At 39.5% G+C, this 20,861-nt stretch overlaps 1 protein-coding gene across 8 annotated transcripts in view; it reads right to left on the bottom strand.

Annotated features, from left to right (window-relative positions):
• Window positions 1-12,878: 12,878 nt before the first annotated feature.
• The window catches only part of nrxn2b (neurexin 2b), a 1,247,190-nt gene continuing 1,239,207 nt past the window's right edge, over window positions 12,879-20,861 (bottom strand). For 6 of the 8 annotated variants that reach the window (XM_038268482.1, XM_038268480.1, XM_038268478.1 and 3 more), the window contains one exon: window positions 12,879-15,774. In XM_038268482.1, coding sequence (XP_038124410.1) covers window positions 14,885-15,774 — 890 coding nt within the window. In that variant the 3' untranslated portion in view covers window positions 12,879-14,884. The remainder of the gene's footprint in view (window positions 15,775-20,861) is intronic. The other 2 variants (XM_038268483.1, XM_038268476.1) reach the window with 2 other exon arrangements.

Here is a 20,861-nt window from a genome sequence, read left to right as displayed (position 1 = left end):
AAAAGCTTTCTTAATAAAGAAAAGTTTCGAGGGAATCTTTTCTGTTTTGTCAAGTTTTATATTTTAAAATATTTCGAGTGAGGAGATAAAAATGCATTTTTATTGGTCTATTTAACATTAGCAACAACATTTGTATTGGTCAATTTGTGTGTAAACAGCTAGCATTGGCATATACTATATAAAACTAGGAAATATAAGTTTCTGTAAAAAAAAATTGAAAGAAAAGGAAACAACAAATGTGGGAAAGATAAAGTCTGAGAAAACGGCAAAGTTGCTCTGCAACCCTTTTTTTGACTAAGCAGATTTCCAAAGCTTCCATTCTTGATTAGATTTTTTTGCCCCCAATTTTTTTTTGCAACAATAAAGAAACATAATTTTCTCTATCCTGAAGATGATTATTTGCTCACAGCTTTATAAAGTTTCTCCTGTGAAACTGAGCAGATGGAGAATATCAAAATAAGAAGGTCCCTCTTCCAGGAAGCAGCTACCTGAGGGCTATGCTGTGTCGGCACTGTAAACAAATTCCCTCTCTCTGATCAGGGAGGAGTCATGTGAGGCAGAGCGTGATGATTCCAGCTTAGAGAAAAGAGGAAGTGGCCATTTTAGCATCTAGCAGCACAGGACAGCATCCTCACTTTATCAGCTAATGTCTATTTGATGAAACTCTGTTTTGACGGGGTCTTAGATTTTGTTCTCCACCAGTAGGATGGGCTTCTTTCTTTAAGCTCTGCTGTATGTTCATGTTAAAGCTCAGCTTACTAGTTATTAGTAGTTAGTTGCACTGGGGAAATTTCACAAACTTATTAGTGTTTGGGGGATGTTATCTACTGCTCCTCTCTATGTCTCAGTGGAGCAGTTGAAAAAAATGCAGCCTTGCATCATCACACTTTTGAAGCCTAAGCTACGTCTCAGCATATTTTGCAGCATCAGAAATTACCGGGGCAGCATGAAATTGGCTAAATTTTTTCAAATTCTCTGGAGGACTGCTTCTAGTCCTTGTCCTGCTTTCACAGTGGTATATTTAATCAATTCTTTTCAAGACCTATGGGTTGATTAGCTGAAAAGATGCTCTAAATGAAGCCTTTTAATAGGGACATTCAAATCAATTCAATTCAGTTTATTTATACTGTATAGCGCCAACTATAGTACCAACTGGTGAACTTTACAGTTCACCAAATCATAGCGTCAAATTGATTCAAAGTTTTCTATCTAAGGAAAACCAGTTGATTGAATCATTTAATTTAATCGAAGGCATCCCTCAAACTAAGCATGCTTGTAGTGACAGTGGAGAGGAAAAACTCCCTTTTAACAGGAAGAAACCTCCAGCAGAACCAGACTCGGTGTGAGCGGCCATTTACTGGGGAAACGTCCAGGAAAACACAGAGCCAGGCAGACGAGCTTAGAGCCAGCTCCCATGTCAGAGGATGAAGAGAGCGCATCCAGCCAGTCACGTCCAGAAGAACCAGGACAATACACCGTTTTCTTATTCGTGAACAGAAAATGTTGCACTCAGATGTTTTCTTGGTGACAGTTTCACATCAGATATGTTAAACAAAAATGTTGTATTTCAATAAATCAATGGTGACAATGTCTGTATAGAAAGTTGGACAAATAAAACTTAATTTAACTGGAACTTATAAGGATCATTGCATCACTTTTGTTTTCCTACTATAAGAAATTCCCAGATTCAAATTAGTGTCTGGAGTCTTTTTATGTGCAGCCAGTTGTTTGCAGTTTGCAGCCATTGTTTATCTTTGCATGCGATCTTAATTAGCCCCCCCAAACTGCCCCTAGATATGAGAGCACACATGCATGGTCCTTTGCTCTCTGTCTCTGTGCTGATAGAGTGTAGTTTGCCTCTCGTGATGAAAAGCCAAGCCAAAGTGCACATTTAGCCTCAGTATAATAATGATTATAAGGACTTAGTATTAAAACAAGTTCCTACAGCAATTTAAAAATCATAATGTGTGCAGAGTTTCTTAGAATATTTGATTCAGTTAAGTTAGAACAATTTGTTGGTGCTAATTCACAAGAAATATAAATACTAAACTATCTCTATCAGTTACTAGGTGACAGATGGGATCCAATTCTGAAAGAGCTCAAATTATATTTTGACACAAAGAGATGCAGGTAAATGTTCTGTACTGTTTATGTTGGACCTTTGTTCTTTTACTTTCGCCCTGGAAGAACTGTTATAATTCCTTCTCCCCTCTTTAGCTCCTCCATAGATGTGTTACCTCTCTCGTTTTCTCAGCCTGGAGGACTTCTTTTCGGCCGTCCATCAATCTCCCATTAGCCTCCAGAGCTAGCCCTGGCCAGCCACTTCGGATGTTATCATCCCAATACATGGTTGCTATTAGCAGCTATCAGTCTCATAGAAAAGCTTCAGATTTTGCCTCCTACCTACCAGTGGGCTAAGTAGGTTTTTATCAACCAATGAATCCTAACCCTGAGGTAATTCCTTTTTTTTCATGAATTAATTCATGTGTAATCTGAACATAATTGTAATAGTTATTTATCTATCGTAAAAAAAAACGTGGATCAGCATGTTGCTTATATCAAACAACTCCTCACCAAAAAAAATTCTCATATCCTGTCAACTAAGTTGTTTTTACATAACAGACTGAAATAAAAGAAGGTAAGATGTAAATAAATTATATAAAAGTATAAAGTCGGTAATTTGAAAGAAAAACTTAAGGTTTTAAGGCCTGGTTATATTAACCTGACTCCGCCAGATGGATTTGCTCCGCATATCCATCTGGAAACCTTCCGTTGAAGTAATTTTGGGAAGGGGCAAAAATACTGGTTAGCTGATTGGCCTATGTTGGTGATAGACGGGCCAAATAAAACAATCAGATCAACGATGCATATGATGTACTAACAGAGCGACAAGAGGAGCCAATTGATAGATCAAACTCTTGCCGAAACCAGTCGGGAGAAGAGCAAAAACATCTTTTCCTCTGAGAAAAGCCTCCAGAGCAGTGTTTTGCTCTTCTTTCAGTGAAAAAATACTCTGTTTCCGATAAAACTTGCTCGATAGCCACGCTAACGCTAGTTTCATCGGCCGAAGCCGCCATGTTTTTTAGACTGAACTGTCGCGCTTCTCGTTGCGTCACACCTCAACCCGCCTCAAAGCCAACGCTGATTGGACGTTCGTTTGGTGAACGGCTCCAAATTTTCTTCAACGGAGAGTCTCCAGACTGATCTGCGAGTGAAACCTTGAAAGCTCGCGAGATCAGGATGGTCTCACGAGGCTATGGTTATATTCCTGCAGCAGTGTGTCGCAGTGAGCTTGTCGCAAGTATGAAGCAGACATTTTTGATTTATGCTCAATATTGAAGCGTGGTCTGCGCTATGTTTATTCCATGCCACAACGCAAAAAGGGGAAAATCATGAAATAGCTTTGGGTCTAGATATGACCGAGGTGGTGAGGAAATGGGGGCAAGTTTGTCTGACAATAGAGGGATATGACGGCCAAAAAGAGTGGGGATCCAGGTGGAAAAAGGGTGCCAGCATTCTCACGCCCATCTTCACGAGTCGTTTCCCGCAATGGCGGTCATACAAACAAAACAAGCCGGTAAGGTAGCAAACAGGAGATATGCATAGTGTAGAGTGGATGTAGATTTGACTGATCAGAGGCCTCCTGTCTGCGGCACTGTGTGCGGTCACCTACAATTTGGGAGAGGTATAAATCAGCCTTTAGACTTGGCAGAAGCGGCTATTATCAATTAGCTGCATATTGTAAACCTGTTTCGAATGTGGAGGAAAAGTCTAAAGCCATTCTATGGGACTGATAACTACTAATAACGGCCATTTAATGGTTGACCACATTTGAAACGGTTTCACTTGCCTCTCTTCGTCTCTCCCTGCCCAAGTGCTTTCTGCCCAATGGACTGCTTTGAAACTTACACTGTGGTTTCTTAGCTTTGCAGGGGGGGTGGCTGGCTGCCATGGCCTAGTTCTGATGCTCTCTATGCCAGGGTTCTTGCTCTGATTTCCCGCTGCTCCTGTCCGATTTCCAGAACGCCATCTCACCATACCTCTGTTGTGTGTATGAACCGTCCCCAAAGCGGGGATGGTTTCAGGCCCCAGAGAGAAACTCCATAGAAAGCGGTGATGATGTAGGTGCTGTATACCTCCTGGCTTCCTGAACTTGAAACATCACTAGAGGGTCTAGTGAACCCAAATAACCCGGCGCCAGAAGTTTTGTTTGGCTTCCCAAAAAGCACTGTGACTCGTCCTGAAAAATCCAGCGAAATGCTGTCGCTCGCCAAGTAGATTGCAGGTGCAATGTCAGACGAGGCAAAAGCACCCTAAAGTGGCAAATTTTTTGCTTTTTTTTAAGGAACCCCATTTATAAAGATATTTTTTAAAAGGAGATGCTGTTAGCAGTGTGCTGATGTGTTTATACAATTTAAAGGGCATTAATTTATCATTTGATAATGTGTAAACTTGCTAGATTTTTGTTGTCAAAATTTTTTTTTTTGTCACTAGATGGCCCCAGTGAGTATTTAAAGCTTAGATAAAGCTTTCACAAATTAACAAATGTGTAATATATTAGCTAGGATCATTTTATCAAGTCCTCACCACTACTAATGTCAATTTATTGTGGATATGAGACCAGACTATAAATAATATCAATTTAAAACTAGGCTGTTTGTTCAATCCACTTTTTGAAATGAATCTGATACATCAACCTCTATGCCATTCAGCTTTTAAATTTCATTTGTATTAAGATTATTTATTAGTAACAGTCAGCCATAGTGGTAGGGAAATATGGCTGTGATTCTTGAAATTGAGAGAATTGGTCCTAAAAAGCCCTTAAAACACCTTAAATTCAATGTTAATTAAGGTTTAAGAACCGTGAAAGGCTGACAGTCTAGAAACCATGCAGCCAAAACGGAAACCTTTGGAAAGTTAGGCTGACCATTAAATCTGAAAGAAGGAAAATGGAGTACCCACAGAGAACCAAATCATGCATGGGGAGACAAGGCAAACTCTAACATCAAATGACTAACTTTGCTTTTTGTAAAATCTAAATCTAATTAAAGCAATAGCACCTTCCACTGTTTTGTCTCGGAGACATGGGGAAAAGAGGAAAAAATGTAATGGTTCAAGAGACTAGAGATTATTTTGAGAAATTTGTAGACTGATGAAAAGTGATCATTATTACCCCAGTAGCCTTAGATCATACAGTAGAGATAGAGATAGCTCAAACCCATTCTACCTTTACAAACTCTGTCTGCAGAACTACGAGAAAGCTAACCTGACTCCGCCAGATGGATTTGCTCCTCATATCCATCTGGAAAACTTCCGTTGAAGTAATTTTGGGAAGGGACGAAAATACTGGTTAGCTGATTGGCCTATGTTGGTGATAGACGGGCCAAATAAACCAATCAGATCAACAAAGCATATGACGTACTAACAGAGCGACGACGAAAACACAACCACAAGCCAGGCTACTCTTGCCGAAACCAGTCGGGAGAAGAGCAAAAACATCTTTTCCTCTGAGAAAAGCCTCCAGAGCAGTGTTTTGCTCTTCTTTCAGTGAAGAAATACTCTGTAATTCCGATAAAACTTGCTCGATAGCCACGCTAACGCTAGTTTCATCGGCCGAAGCCGCCATGTTCTTTAGACTGAACTGTCGCGCTTCTCGTTGCGTCACACCTCAACCCGCCTCAAAGCCAACGCTGATTGGACGTTCGTTTGGTGAACGGCTCCAAATTTTCTTCAACGGAGAGTCTCCAGACTGATCTGCGAGTGAAACCTTGAAAGCTCGCAAGATCAGGATGGTCTCACGAGGCTATCAGAAAGCCCCATCGCATCAACTGAGGCAGTTACTTTATAGAGGCAGGGACCGTCCTGCAATATCTCCTGGTAAAGCGACATTTATCTGATATTGATAAAAAAAAAATCTAAGCAAGCATGCTTGGTGTGTTGATGCAATCAACTGGTTTTCTTTAGATAAAAAACTTTGAATAAATTTGACTGTATGATTTGTTTGAATTGTCTCTGTAAAGTGCTTTGAGATGACATGTTTTGTGAAATGGACTTATATAAATAAATTGAATTGAACTGGAGTGGACTTTATCATATCCACACTTCTGTGGACGGTACTAATGGCTTTAGTGGCTACTTTCTTTAACCCCAGTAACCAGGTATCATACCTCCGTTATTATAAATATACACACAAAAATAAGAAATAAAAAAAAAACACAAAAGTCCTAATTTACCACCAAACTGAACAAAAGCAAAGCTTAAAGCACAAAATAAAAATAATACACAACTTATATGTGGTACATTTTCAGAAAAACTTGGTATGCAACCAGATTGACTTACTAGTGTAATAATCTAAAAAATGTCATAAAATACTATGACTATGCCAAAAATCTGTGGATTCTGATCATATCCTTATTCTTAAGGACTTTTTTTTTTTTTTATCTTTCAGTTATTTACTAAGGTAACTTGATGCACATCCTTTATATCTATAATCTTCACTGTAGTTAACGTGCTGTTAATGATGAATGAAGACTGTTTTTACAGAAATTCATAGTTGAATCTTTTATACAGTTATCATAAAATGTTAGTTATTTTCCTTTATCAATTTTAGGCTCATTGCTTTATTTATGGTATTTCTAAAAATGGTTCAAAACTTGCTTTATTGTAAATGAAAAAAACAGGGTATTTGGTGCCATGGCGACTGTGGGGAAAAGGCAGAGCTATATCAATTCAAAGATGGAGAAACGATACATGATGGGGAAATTAGGCGGGCATTTTTATATTGTACCTTTTTCCCATTTCATCTAAAGACCTTCAGTGTCACCAACTATTTTTTTTAAACGACTGTGCCTCACAAATCTGTCTGTAATCTTGAGAGGTGTTTTGGAAACTGAAAGATTCCTTGAACTCCCTGCAGAGTGGTGCATGTCAGAGCTGTTCTACAGTAGGGTTACAGCCTCTCCAAATCCTTTAGAGAACCATGAATTTTTTAATTCTTTCATGTCATATAAGACTCAGTGGGCAGGTTTTATTATTTCATTACGAGATCTGTCTTTTTTTGTATTCATATAATTAAATGTACATGTAAAGATTTATTGTATTCTACATACACAATATGGGATGAGAAAGTGGCATTTGGAGAGCAGAAACCCTTGAAGCTTTCGCAGTCGGAGTAAATCATCCTGCTAAGTGTAGAGCTCTTACCTCTGTCCTTTCAAAGCAGCCTTGCAGGTTTTGATTGAAGAGCTGGCGGAGATGGCGCTCGACGTAGAGAATTGCCAGGAAGGTTTGCGACAATGGCATGCTTTCAGAATAGCTTCTACACATTTTACCAAGCTGAGTGACAAGTTGGGATAATATCGGGGTTAAGCGTTTTCTTTTAGATGTTTGAAGATGACGTATCCAGAGAACTCAGCTGCGGTGTAATTATAGGAATTCATGAAGCGGAAAAGGATTCATTTTGGAACCAAAACAAAACAAACAAACAAAAAAATATTTGGTTATTGATGTTGCAGTTTATAAAGTAATCCTGGTTCACTTTAAGGCTGGGTACAGAAAAAGTGATCGAAATAAGGATAAACATGCTGCCCAAAAATAAATACTACAATAAAGGCATTTTAATTGCTATCATTTTCAAATGAATTAAAAGTGTTCTTTATTTATTTTGGTCCTCCTGCTTTTTTTTTGACTTCTCTGATCCTTGGATCTGTTCTGCAGTTTGCTGGATCTCCCAGCTTGCTCTGCTGTAATACCAGTACCTAGCTCTTGAATTTGTCCTTTCATATTCTGTGATAACTTTAGAGACTGTTGGTAAAATGCATTTTTTAATCCTGCTGTTTGAAGAACACTTGATAATGTCACCATGGTGTCTAGTTTAAGACTTTGATTAAAAGACACTGACTCAATGTTGACCGTAAACAACTAACCCAATACCCAAAAAGTCCATCCATCCATCTTCCTCCGCTTATCCGGGGTCGTGTCGGGGGGGCAGCAGCCTAAGAAGGGACTTCCCTCTCCCCAGCCACTTCTTCTAGCCCCTCAAGAGGAACCCCAAGGCGTTTCCAGGCCAGCCGAGAAACATAGTCTCTCCAGCGTGTCCTGGGTCTTCCCCGGGGCCTCCCCCCGGTGGGACGTGCCCGGAACATCCTAACCAGATGCCCGAGCCACCTCAACTGGCTCCTCTCGACGTGGAGGAGCAGCGGCTCTAGTCCGAGTCCCTCCCGGATGACCGAGCTTCTCACCCTATCTCTAAGGGAGAGCCCAGCCACCCTACGGAGGAAACCCATTTCAGCCGCTTGTATTCGCGATCTCGTTCTTTCGGTCATGACCCAGAGTTCATGACAGAGTACTGAAAAGGTATGCCGTGAAATTGAAGCAAAGGAACCTTTTTGGAAAAGGAAAATGCAATCCATAAATCTAATAAAACTAACAGATTTGGAGAGAAACTTTGCTGTTTTATAGGTGTATACTGACTCGTTTTTTGTACAGTAGGCTAACAGGAAAGGGGGAGAAACATGCTACAAAGGACCACAGGCCCGATTTGAAACCAGGTTTGGCTGCATTGAGGACTAAGGCCTCCGTACATGGGTCGTGTGCACTAACCACTTCCCCGCCGAAGATTTCCCCGCTGCTGTTTTCTTAAAAAAAAAAAAATCTATATATATTTGTACTTTTTTCATATTTGATTTTATTTTGAAATTTTCTTTAGCAGATTTTATATTTTCACCTTAACTTTTTAAATGACTCTTTTTTTTGCAAACTGAGTTTTCTGAATTGCATTCTTTTCAAATTGTGCTTTACATTGTCTTGACTCCAGGCCCACATAACAGCCTCCCTCATGACAAAAAAAAAAGTCTTACTAAGGTTAAAGAGAAATGCACCTTTGCTCTCCAATCCAGTGGAAAGCCCACATCAAAAGTAAAGACAATTCGACATATAAAACAAAATTTGGACTGTAGTTCATAAAACTCAAACCTTTTTTTTTTTATTGAGAGGTTTGTGTTTGTAACAATAGTACAAGAAATCCCACTCCATATTAAAAAGGACTGGAATACTAATGATCTAAAAAAGGCTGTGGTGAAAAAATACCATTAGCAGACATTTTAGAAGTGAAATGTCACAGAGAGAAGGTGAAGCTTTCTTTGGTTTAAAAACAGTAGGATTGATTTTACGAGTATCTCCAACTCCATGGCAGGAATGATCTATTTCTCCCAAAATGCTCTGCCTTTTATGTAATGTTCCAGTAATGGCTGTGTTAACCGTGCTATAATTTAAAGAAAGTACATTTAACATCAGAGCATTCAGAGACCCTTCTTACCCTTCGGATGTCTTATCCTTCGCTGTCCCAGAAGAAAGCTCATCCACGTGGAGGGAAATATTTCCTTGTAAGATAGAGATGAAAATCTTTAAGAGGTAGAGCCCTGATTGGATAACACCTCGTAAATATGTCACTCCCAGAGAGGCTGAACCTCTTAGAGGGGCTATGGAGCAGGAGGCGGGGTGAAGCTGCTCAATGCTGATTGGAAAACATAGTGAAGGATTTTTGAGTGACATTGGCAAGCCAGCGAGTCAGGAGGGAAAAGTGATTATTCAAGACAACTGAACTCTTGAACTCTTAATCTGGTTTCTGGAGTTTATTATTTCAGAGAGCTTCACAACTGGTATTTTCACCCTTTGTAGTGATGTGTTTTATCTGTTTCAACATTTGTTAATGGAATACGTGATGTTTGGATTTAATTACCACCCCTTTCAGAGATCAATAGTACAAGTCATATACTTTGAATTGATAGATCATTATATTTTGATTTAATCTACACTGAAACCAAAATCACTTAATTTTTAATTTAGACCAAGGCAATTGTACGGAGCCCCTCTGATGACATGGTCAAAAAAAAAAGTTTATTTGTGGCCACGAAGTAGTATTGAAGTAGTATTTCGTGCGCACGTTATACTTATTGCGTGGCCGCGAAATACTACTTCGTGGCCAGGCAATAAGTTTAACGTGCGCACGAAATATTTATTAACAATATCAATAAATCCGCCCCTGTTTTCAGGCTTATGTTAACTGTAATGACTTATCTTGGACAGGCTGCTATGTAAACGGGCCTTTAGTCCTTCATTTAGCTATGCTGCGGTTGTTTACACTACGCCTTTTCCACCTAAAATAGCGTCTTAGCAACAAATGTCACGTGACTGGCGGAGACCGACAGGGTAAGCAAATCGAGCGCGCCTTAGACCTTAGAGAAGGCGCGCTCGATTTGCTTACCCAGTTGTCCAGGAATGATATTAATATTATTAATAAGTATTTCGTGCGCACTTTATACTTATTGCGTGGCCACGAAATACTACTTCGTGCGCACGAAATACTACTTCGTGGCCACAATTAAAAATTTTTTTTGACCATGTCATCAGAGGGGCTCCGTACAATTGTCAGTTGTTTAGGATTTCAAATCTGTATTGCAGTTTGAAAGAGGGGTTTGTCCTGATAGAGATTTTGTGACTGATACTGAAGACAGGTATTAAAAATGGGGATCTCTTAGGTCCCATTCACATTGAGGCAAGATAAAATGTATTTTGTGGGCCAAGCTCTGTCTCTAAACAAAGTCGGCATTTAGCGAGAGCATAAACAATAATTTTTGACATGTGAGCCACACCCGTTTTTTTTTTTTTATAGAAAAAGATTGAAAAAAGATTTTTCAAACCACCACTGTAACCCCCGCGCACCTTTTTTGTCATAATGTTATGTTTACCTTGCAGAAACTGTCTGCAAATGCCAAGTGTTGCGGTTTGGGTGTGATTTTGTGCCACCAAAGGGTCCGGCATTTATGCTACACCATCTTCGTTGCTGCTGTGTGGTCTTTAATTAGCCGTTTATGAAAATGTACAATGTTCTTCCTTGTGTTGATTTGGCCTCAAGTCAGTTTCAGGTTAAAACTTGAAAGTTGAAAAACAAGTTTTAAAGATTAATACCTTTTTGTTTTTCATACATCTTACAAGTAAACTGTTTTTCTAAACAGCTAAGGGCATTTGTTTTACTCCAACTTTCTGTAGTTCAGCCTAAATATGCAGCTCCAGTGCCAATAAACTCAGTATAAAGAAAACTATTGTTCTTTGTTAAAGTCTGTTTTTTCTCCTGCTGTTTTATTATTACACTGTTTGCTTAGTGTTGCACCACACTGGCATGACTCCTCTGACTCATCAATCATTTGGCTAGAAAATATTTCATATATGTCAGTGCTTCTTTAGGTAATTGTGAAAAGGACAAAACTTTAGTACTTAGATCTTCAGCTTTACAAACTTCCATTTGTCAGCTATGTCTATATTTATCTTTCTCTCCTACAATGAGAGCTCTCTCTGCTGGAGAGCAGGTTATAGGGCACAGGCAGATATAAATCCTCAGGTTTATTATTGTTTTCTGCAACAGCCATATTCTGACTTGGCTCCACTGTGGCTCTAATCTCTTCTACTTATCCAAAACACTTAGGTTATCCTGAGCTATTTTCTGCTTTTGTGCTACTATAGGCTTAGCCTGCTGGAGGACATAGGGACCCCTTTTCATCATTCCATCTCTATTCTCCCATTATGCAGTATTTGTTAGTTCAATCTCTAATTTTATGCTCTCTCTGATCTTTCTTATCATAGTACATTCATCTGGGCTGTTCCTGTTTGGCTGTGATGCCACCCTAGAGAGAAATATTAGCGTTGCTCCTGCCATCATCATCTTTGTTTATAGATGTTGGAGCTTGGCCTGTTTTTCAGTGTATTCCTGTTTCTGTGTGCTCTCTTCAAACTCTTATATAGGACCTGGCTTAGAGCATCGTCTGTCTGGCTGTGTGTTTCCTGGACGGGGCCGCCTGTGGAGCCGATTGACAGTCTCTGCTTCTTTTTCTCATGTCTGCTTCTCTTCTTGAATCCCAGTCGGCCTCAGCAGATGGTCTCTCACGCTGAGCTTGGTTCTGCTGGAGGTTTCTTCCTGTTAAAAGGTAGTTTTCCTCTCCACTGACACTACAAGCATGCTTGGTGTGAGAGATTGCTTTCAAGTCAATAACTCAATGCAATCAGGTGGTTTTCCTTAGATAGAAAAGTTTTAACTAGTCTGACTGTATGATCTGGTTGAATGTTCTCTGTAAAGTACCTTGAGATGACATGTGTTGTATATTGGCGCTATATAAATAAACTGAATTCAATGGACTCCATATTTAAAAGCTATCTCCTCATCAACTCAATTTTCTGAACAAAATGTTTTACATAAATGATAAAGTGCAAATCAACGGCTGCACACTGATTACAAATGTCAAAGTCTGCGTTCAGCTGTAAACGAGTAGCTTAGCTTACACCGATTTTGTGATGTATCAATCATACTATTATTAGTTAATTCATAGATATTTAATGATCACCTTGTTTCAATAATTTGTAAATCTTTAATAGAACAATGATGAGCTTGAAGATGCTTTGCCAATGTTTCTGGCTGCAGCTAGGAGGAAAACAGTACTGTCTAAAGAGGTGGGATTTACTGAAAAGTAGCCAATCACAGGCAGTTTATTCTCTCTGGAGATGAATTTTGAAAAGTGTGCACAGAAAGTGGTCCATACATTTTAAGAAGGGAATCTACAGGCGCATAAATAACATGAGTGCAGAGAAAAAGCATCAACTCATCGTTGTGACATATTGGGGGAGCATTGAACCATTTGCATAAAAAATAAATAAATTGCATGGAGAATATTTTACATATATGCCTATTGAATAAAACTAGTCATATGAGAATTTATTAGCTGTGTGCCCTACAGGCAGAATTCTGACTTCATACTAAAATAATAAAGATCAAAACCTCCAGAAGAAATTTGAGTCAAAAAGCAGCATAAAGAACACATGACACAGAGTAAGAAGTATATAACCAAGTGTATTCCCTCTGTTAATGTACACATATTTAGAGTCATCTCACTGGAACACTTTACAATAACATTTAGAAAGAACAGGTAGATACTGGGAGGAGCCTGTTTGGAATAGAGAAGGAGGAGAAAATCCAGACAAACATGACGGGGGGAAATCAATGGAACCTGCCAAATAAAAAAAAGATTGACAGATGGACAATTTGTTGAAGAAGGAATAGATGCAGGACACAACAAAGGAAGAAGGAAAACACAAAGGATGACAGAAACGGAAAAAAAGAGGATCTTATTTTACCCCAGGGAATCGGAAATGATGTATTATTACCCAAATCACATTTGTTTAGTTACCAAAAGAAAATACATAGAAATTTCAGTATCCCAGAACCATTGTCTTTTTTTTTCTCCAAACAGGAATGATAATAGGGAAAACACATGTCTGCCTCAGTAATGGAATGAGAGTCAAATATTTAGACATTTCACGAACTTGTTTAAGGAATTTTCTTTTCATGGTTCGATTGATTTATCTTTTTTTAATAGAGTTGAAAATTGGAATACTAAAGTTCATTTGTACGTCTTCCAGGGACTAGCCGTTCTTGTGGACGCTCCTTCCACAAAGTTAGTATTGCCCTTTTGGCTGCCATCAGTCCAGTCAGGCAGGCGGGAGAAGGGCAAAAAGCGGTCTTGTTATATTTTCTGCTGCAATAGACCTCTCCACGTTGGAACTCCAGCAAAAAAAGTAATCGGAATTACCTTAAAATGTCTTTCATTTATTCTGAAATGATGAAAAAAAAGGATAGTAGCTGAAGTTTGCGGTGAGGCATTTCATCAGCTATAGTGTTCGTGAAAGGGACGGGGTTGTTAAGATTAGGGAATGGGTTGTTGTTGGAAAAAATCCCAAAGTCCTTCCATCTTACTTGTGCTCTGTCAGCAAACTTTCTTATAGACCCGCTCACGCTATAGGTCCATAAGTTTCTGCATTGTCTATACATATATTTATAATTATATATAGAACACAGTTCATCTGGTTTGCTGGAGTTTTTTTCCTGTGATTAGTAACTGTAAGAACAAGACAGTTTCTTTGCTGGCCCACTTTGGGGCACCTTGGCGTCCCGAAAACACACAACATATATCTGCTGGAACGAAGATGGACCAAGTGGCTTTGGCCTTGAGTTTTTGGCGGCTAAACGTACACGTTAGCATCCGTATGTTGGAGCTTGATGGTGTCTCACACAGTTGCTACGTTTAACGGTATGTTCATCAGTCATTATTTTTTTTCGTTTTTTTTTTTTTTTAACTCCACAAAAAGAAAAACTGTTGATCTCTTTTTCGTAAATGAATACTACATGCTTGAAACATGGCAGAGTTCGCGTTGCATCAGCAGCAGGGCAACGTAGACAAGCAGAGACAAAGAGAGAATTAGCCAATCAGAGATAGAGAGAGAGAGATCCGCCACTGAGATCAGAGATGCTTGTTGACGCCCAGGCGAGGTACTGCTGAAGTATTTCTGCAAGGTGGTGGTAAATTAGGGGAAATGCTTGCTAGTTGCTAATTTATGCTCTATTTCAGTGTTCACATATACTTTTTCGGTTCAAGACCCATTTTCTCAAATGGCTAAAGATAAAGATTGAGCAAATACTTTTGGTAATGCTTGTTACAAGTGCTGAAGACTTATTACCTTTTAAAATGCTAAAAAATCCTACAATCTCCAGCATTTCCTTTGTGTTTGTTGTTGGCACCTTCTCTAGAATAATTCAAATTTGGGTGTAGATAATTCTGCTTTAATTTAATTTCTAAGGTCTAAAAAATGAGAAGAATGCTTCTGTGCGATGCTGTCCGCTGTGTTTGGCCGTTAACTTGAATTCACAATACTGATTTTTTTTGTTGACTCACCCAATTGGTGTTTTAGATGTCTCTCCCTCTCTCTCAGTCTTTCTCCCGTCTCTTTCCATATCTACATGCACCCGCTGTCTGTCCTTGCGTGTGACGGTGGTGCTTCCTCACACATAGTACTCCTTGTCTTTGTTCTTCTTGTTCTTGGTGACAGTCTTGGCAGTGGCGGGCTGTTTTTCCTTCACCAGGGTGCCGTTGCTCTGCGTGGCCGAGTTGCTGATGTAGTTGCGACTCTGGTCCACCTGGTAGGAGCCCTCGTCTCGGTTGCGGTACTTGTACATGGCGTAGAGCAGGATGAGAATGCAGAGCGCCGCTGCGGCTACAATGCCTACCACCATTCCTGTGGTGCTGCTGGACTGCTGCACCTCTACGGCGCCGGGGAGGCCTCTCTCTGGAGATGTGGGATCTGGAGTGGGAACATGGGGGAAATTTGGCGGGTATGTTATTCCCGGGATTCTGCGGTGGCCTGGATCTGAGGAGGGGTGGGCCGGCGGCAGCAGCACCTGGTCCCGGGTGTTCATTTTGCCTGCAGGGATATTGTTGCTACTACTGCTGCTGCCGCCAGCAGCCGGTTTGACACGAGGTCCGAGCTGGTCGGGGTTGGCAGTGGGGGTAGAGGAAAGCGATGGGTGTTGGGAAATGGGGGGGTAGCGAGAGAAGTGACGGTCTCGGGGGTTAAGGACCCCACTATCGACTGCCGGGGGAGGGGGGAGGACAGTCCTATCAGTGACCAGAGGGGAGTTTTTGTAATAGTCTTCATCATCTGTCTCTGTCATCTCCCCCGAACCCGAAACCTCTATGGTCTCCTCGCAATCCTCTTGGTCCAAAGGGCAGGGGGGGCGGCCGTTGGACACGGGGACGGACTCTTTGGTGGTTTCAAGTAGGGTGAGGAAAGGACGGTAGGTAGTGGGGGGCGAGGGAATTACTGGGTAACGTGTGGCAATAGAGGGGGGGTCTAGGGAGTCCACCGTTATAATGGGCAAGACTAATTCACCTCCTAGGACAAGAAACAGAAAACGAAGGAACAGAGCGTTAGAGACTACCTTAGAGAGACCAATTTAAGTTCAAAAGAACAGATCAAATGAAAACAGGAAAACCAGCATTAATCAATACATCAGCTTGTTATGTCTGTCTGTTCTTGTCTATTTATGAAGACATTGTACTGACTACATCTGAACTGCAGTGTGCTGTACAAAATACAAGAACGTAATATATCCTGATCTGCCTCTCTATTCTATGTGTTGTGTCACTAACAAAATATATCAGTAAACTATAAACAATACTAAGAAATGGAACATTTGTTGAACTACAAATCCTGTCCTAAAATGCTAACGTTCTATTCTTACCTACTCTAGCACTCAGGTGTTTCTGCTGTGAGTGGTTAAATAAGATAGCAAACCACGAGGTTCAGGTCACTTACATCAACAAATTGGCCGCATGATTTTTGCATGAAAAAAAAAAATTACAAAAAGAAAGCTGTGTAAGATTGTTCTCGGATAGTGATAAACAACTTCCCCCCTTTACTTCCTTTACTTCTCTCTTGTGTAAAGCTTCATTACAATGCAAAGGCATATCCTCTTGATTGTCTCTTTTTACTGAAATCTTTATTCTAGTCCCAAATATAATTCTATATATATATAAAAAACTTTTTCTATTTCTCCCCCCCTCCTTCTCAGCGTGGTGGTTTCTGTGGCTTTTAAAAAGGAGGATTAAGGTTTTTTTTACCCTTAATTTTCAAAAGCTCACTTCAAAAATATAGGTTGCAGAGAGTAAAGTATATATTGCCTTGCTGAAGTTTTCATGCACTTTGAACTTTTCCCACATTGCAATAAAAAAACATAAATCTAAATTATTGGGCTTTTATGTGACAAAAAGAAGTGTATAATTCTTGCACTGATTTTTTTTTTTCTTCAAGCACAAATATGAAAACCTTTACAATGATTTGCTGTCCCCCTGAGGTAATATTAAATTACAGCTGCAGCTCTTTTGGTAAATGTCGCCTTTGCAAATCTGCAGAATGAAATGGTTTCCCATTCTACTATGCAACAGAGCTCGATCTCTGTGAGCTGACAGAAAAATATATGAATGTATGGATAGAGTTTCAGTTAGGTCTGGACTTTGACTGGGCCACTGTGGTACATAATTAAGCTTTGATCTAAACCTGTCCATTATAGCCCTTGTTTTATAGAGTCATTAATTTTCCTAAATTTGTCTGGATTAGTTGTATTTTACAGCAGAATTAAACAGCCCCTCTATAAAGCCTAAAATATTGCTTTATAACAACCACTTTTTTCCATTGCTTTCCATTGTACTGCCTGTATTAAGCGAGATTTGCATTTCTTTCACTGATGCCGACTGTTGCATATTTAACACATACAAATAAATCTACTGGAAGCTTTTTGTTCCCATGTTTGTTTTGCTTTGTTGGTTCTTTTTTAATTCATATAGAGGTACAACAGCTACAAAAGAGGATACAAAACAAATAAACATAAAAAAATGTCAGATTTTTATTTGGAAAAAGTGAAAAACGGTTTAAGTTTTTCCATCATCTATAGATTTTTATGAGAGATAAGCTATGTCATCTGAATTAACACCTGTATCGGCCTATCAGGATTTTAGTTTTGGTCTGATAAGTAAAATCAGGCCAATAATAGGTATAAATTATCTTATAATTAACACCAATTTTAATACTGTAAAAAATCCCTGATGTTCCTTTCCATATTCTTGCTTCAGGAAGGGTAGGGTACGGGTGTTTGTTGGGTCCAGTGACAGTCAGAAGTCATCAGCTGTATGACAATAAATCCACCGATGACAACCAATTTCAACCCAAATTATCAACTAATTTTAGGATTTTTGATCATTTTTGATAAATGGAGAATGTAAAAGAAGGGCATAAAGGGGAAAAAATGGTTTGGGGTTAATAGATAATTATGCTTTTATTACTGGATTATTTGCAAAGCATATATTTTAAACCAATCTGCTCATCACACAACATACTGATTAATAAAAAATCCTGGTAAATATTTTAAGTTTTTTTTTACAGTATATAATTGCATATTGTTTATTTTTTCTCTCTAAATAATTGGGAAAAAATATTTTAATGTAATATCCTTTCAAAATAAAACATAAAAAAAAATCAGTTATATATATTGGCCCTGCTTTTTATATTGGCACATCTCTAATTTATACTTAGGTATAACGAAATAGATAAAATACTTTTAGATTTATGTTTTTATCATGCAAAAATGTGAAAAAAGTTCAAGAGGTATGAGAACTTTTCCATAAGAGTGTTAAGAAATCCTTCAAACCCTCCTCACATCAAAACATCAGAACAAAACAAGGGGCAGTGACATTCCTCTAAAGCAACCACCAGCTGTTAGGAAAAAAAAATACTCTTAATAAGCCAAACTTTGCTGAGTTCCTGTCATTTATCTGCCCACAATCACAAATAAACAACAAAAGAAAGATTGATGGGGGCAAAATAGTTATTATAAAAAAAGAATAAACTGTTTCACATCCAAAGAGAATCCTTCAGAGTCAGAATAACTGTTATGCATATGGGGGATCAGAACATGAATACAGGCCTTTTTTTCTCTATCTGGTCAGTTTAGCAAATATGTAAGGGTCACAGAGCACGACACAGTTAGAAAACATGGCAGAGGGGAATAAATTACATCACATCTTTGGGGGGAGAGAAAAGGGAAGGTAAGAGCAAAACATGACCAAAGATAATGCCAACATCAACAGCATAAAATCATGGCTCAGGCTCTCTGTTTGATTGATGAGGTTAATAAGCGTAACTCCACGATGGAGGAGTCGGAAACGGCAGCTCAGGGTTGAAGGGAGGCACGAGTGAGGGAAAAGTTTTGGGTCATTCCAAAAAAGTTAAAAAACAATCCACTGGACTTTGTTTCCAAGTTTGAAGACGCTTCGCTTCACATCCAGGAAGCTTTTTCAATTCAAAATGTCAGAAACAGCGTTGAGTTCGAGTCTCTTATACAGTAAGTTTATACTGTTTTAGAAAACATGCAAATTGAAACGGACAAACGGGTCCTACCCTTCGGAATGCTAACCTGACTCTGCTAGATGGATTTGCTCCGTATATCCATCTGGTAACCTTCCATTGAAGTAATTTTGGGAAGGGGCGAAAATACTGGTTAGCGGATTGGCCTATGTTGGTGATAGACGGGCCAAATAAAGCAATCAGATCAACGAAGCATATGACGTACTAACAGAGCGACGACGAAAACACAACCAAAAGCCAGGAACAAGCCAATTGATAGATCAAACTCTTGCCGAAATCAGTCGGGAGAAGAGCAAAAACATGAAGAAATACTCTGTAATTCCGATAAAACTTGCTCGATAGCCACGCTAACCCTAGTTTCATCGGTTGAAGCCGCCATGTTCTTTAGACTGAACTGACGCGCTTCTCGTTGCGTCACACCTCAACCCGCCTCAAAGCCAACGCTGATTGGACGTTCGTTTGGTGAACGGCTCCAAATTTTCTTTAACGGAAAGTAGCCAGACTGATCTTGAAAGCTCGCGAGATCAGGATGGTCTCACGAGGCTATCGGAATGGGGTCTGTTTGGCTTCTTCTCTGACATTTTTAATTGAAAAAGCTTCCTGGATAGGAAGCGAAGCATCTTCAAACATGGAAACAGAGTCCAGTGGATTGTTTTTTAACTTTTTTAAAATGACTATGACCTGGATGAGAATCTTCACCAGCAGAAAGGTTTTGGGATTTCAGGATCTTCTGAGTGTCTCTTTGACAACTCATCAACTTACAAACCCCCAGAAATCAGTTTAAATAACACAAGGAGAACATTTAAATCAAATTACATCAAACTGTGTAAGAAAACTAATGCAGTTGAGATACCATGACTACAGAAACATAACAGCAAGGTAAAAATACATTTCAGAGAGAACAGACATGAAAAAAACATGAGAGCTGTAAAGGAGAAGGACCCTGTAAATCTAGAACCTTCTGAGTTCTTTCTTTCTCTTGCTGTAAAAGTCTAGTTTCCATGGCGATACTACTTCTTTTTGTCTCTGTGTGTGAGGGGTACGTTACACTGTGGCGACTGGAGGACAGCAGAGCGTTGTGGCATGTTTGAGGTGCAAAGAGAGGCGACATTCAGGTGGTCTTTTTAGACGTGTGGGTTTAAAAAAAAAAAAAAAAAACAGTAAGGAAAAAAAAAGGATCTCGGGGATACTGAACGCGTGTGTGATGGAGGGTGATGAGATACTAGCTCAGCTCTATTTACGCTGCCATTTGTGGCAGATGTGCTGCAAGTGCAACTTTAGCTTCAAGCTTGCTTCAGCTGCTTTAATTCACAGTAATACTTCTACTTTCCTTGTCCTGCTTTCGCTGCAGAAGGATGACCTTTTCTGGCTTTACCAACAATGTAATCCTCTCCTATCTGGGATCTTATTCCTGGCTTATATGAACCAAAGGAAAGCAGCATGTGGACATTATATAGACTGTTATGCAATGTTTATATTCTACAGGTTTCTGCTTCTGTCTTTTTGAAGCCCAGTAGGCCTGGTTCTGCTGGAGGTTTCTTCCTGTTAAAAGGGTGTTTTTCCTCTCCACTGTCGCTAATCATGCTTAGTCTGAGGGATTGCCATTTAATCAATGAGTCGATGCAATCAACTGGTTTTCCTAAGACAGAAAACTTTCAATCAATTTGACTGTATGATCTGCTGAACTGTAAAGTGCCTTGAGATGACATGTGTTGTGAATTGGCGCTATAGATATAAACTGAATTGAATTGAAAAGAAAGTAATTGTTCCATCAAATCCGTCGCATCGCTCTGCTGTACTTCAGTCTGCCGTGAAGCCAAAGCCTCAGGGCCTCATTTCGTCAGCTGATAGGCAAGGGCTACTGGAAAAAATTATGAATCTCACCCCTCATCCACAAAGTGTGCCAGACAGTTATCAAGTCAACCATCTTTTCATTTCCTGTGGTTTGCCTTGAGCCTGATGAAACACTATTTTTGTCTAATCAACAACTTCTATTGGCTCTGCACCTTTTTTGGTCCCCGTATGCATCTCTGATTCACCTGCTGCTTGTGATGGGAAGG

Source organism: Cyprinodon tularosa, unplaced genomic scaffold (assembly GCF_016077235.1).
Source record: "Cyprinodon tularosa strain WSP-4 unplaced genomic scaffold, ASM1607723v1 ctg70, whole genome shotgun sequence".
NCBI classification, from domain to species: Eukaryota; Metazoa; Chordata; class Actinopteri; order Cyprinodontiformes; family Cyprinodontidae; genus Cyprinodon; species Cyprinodon tularosa.
Note: the sequence above shows the minus strand (reverse complement) of the source record. Positions and strands in the feature narration are given on the sequence as shown.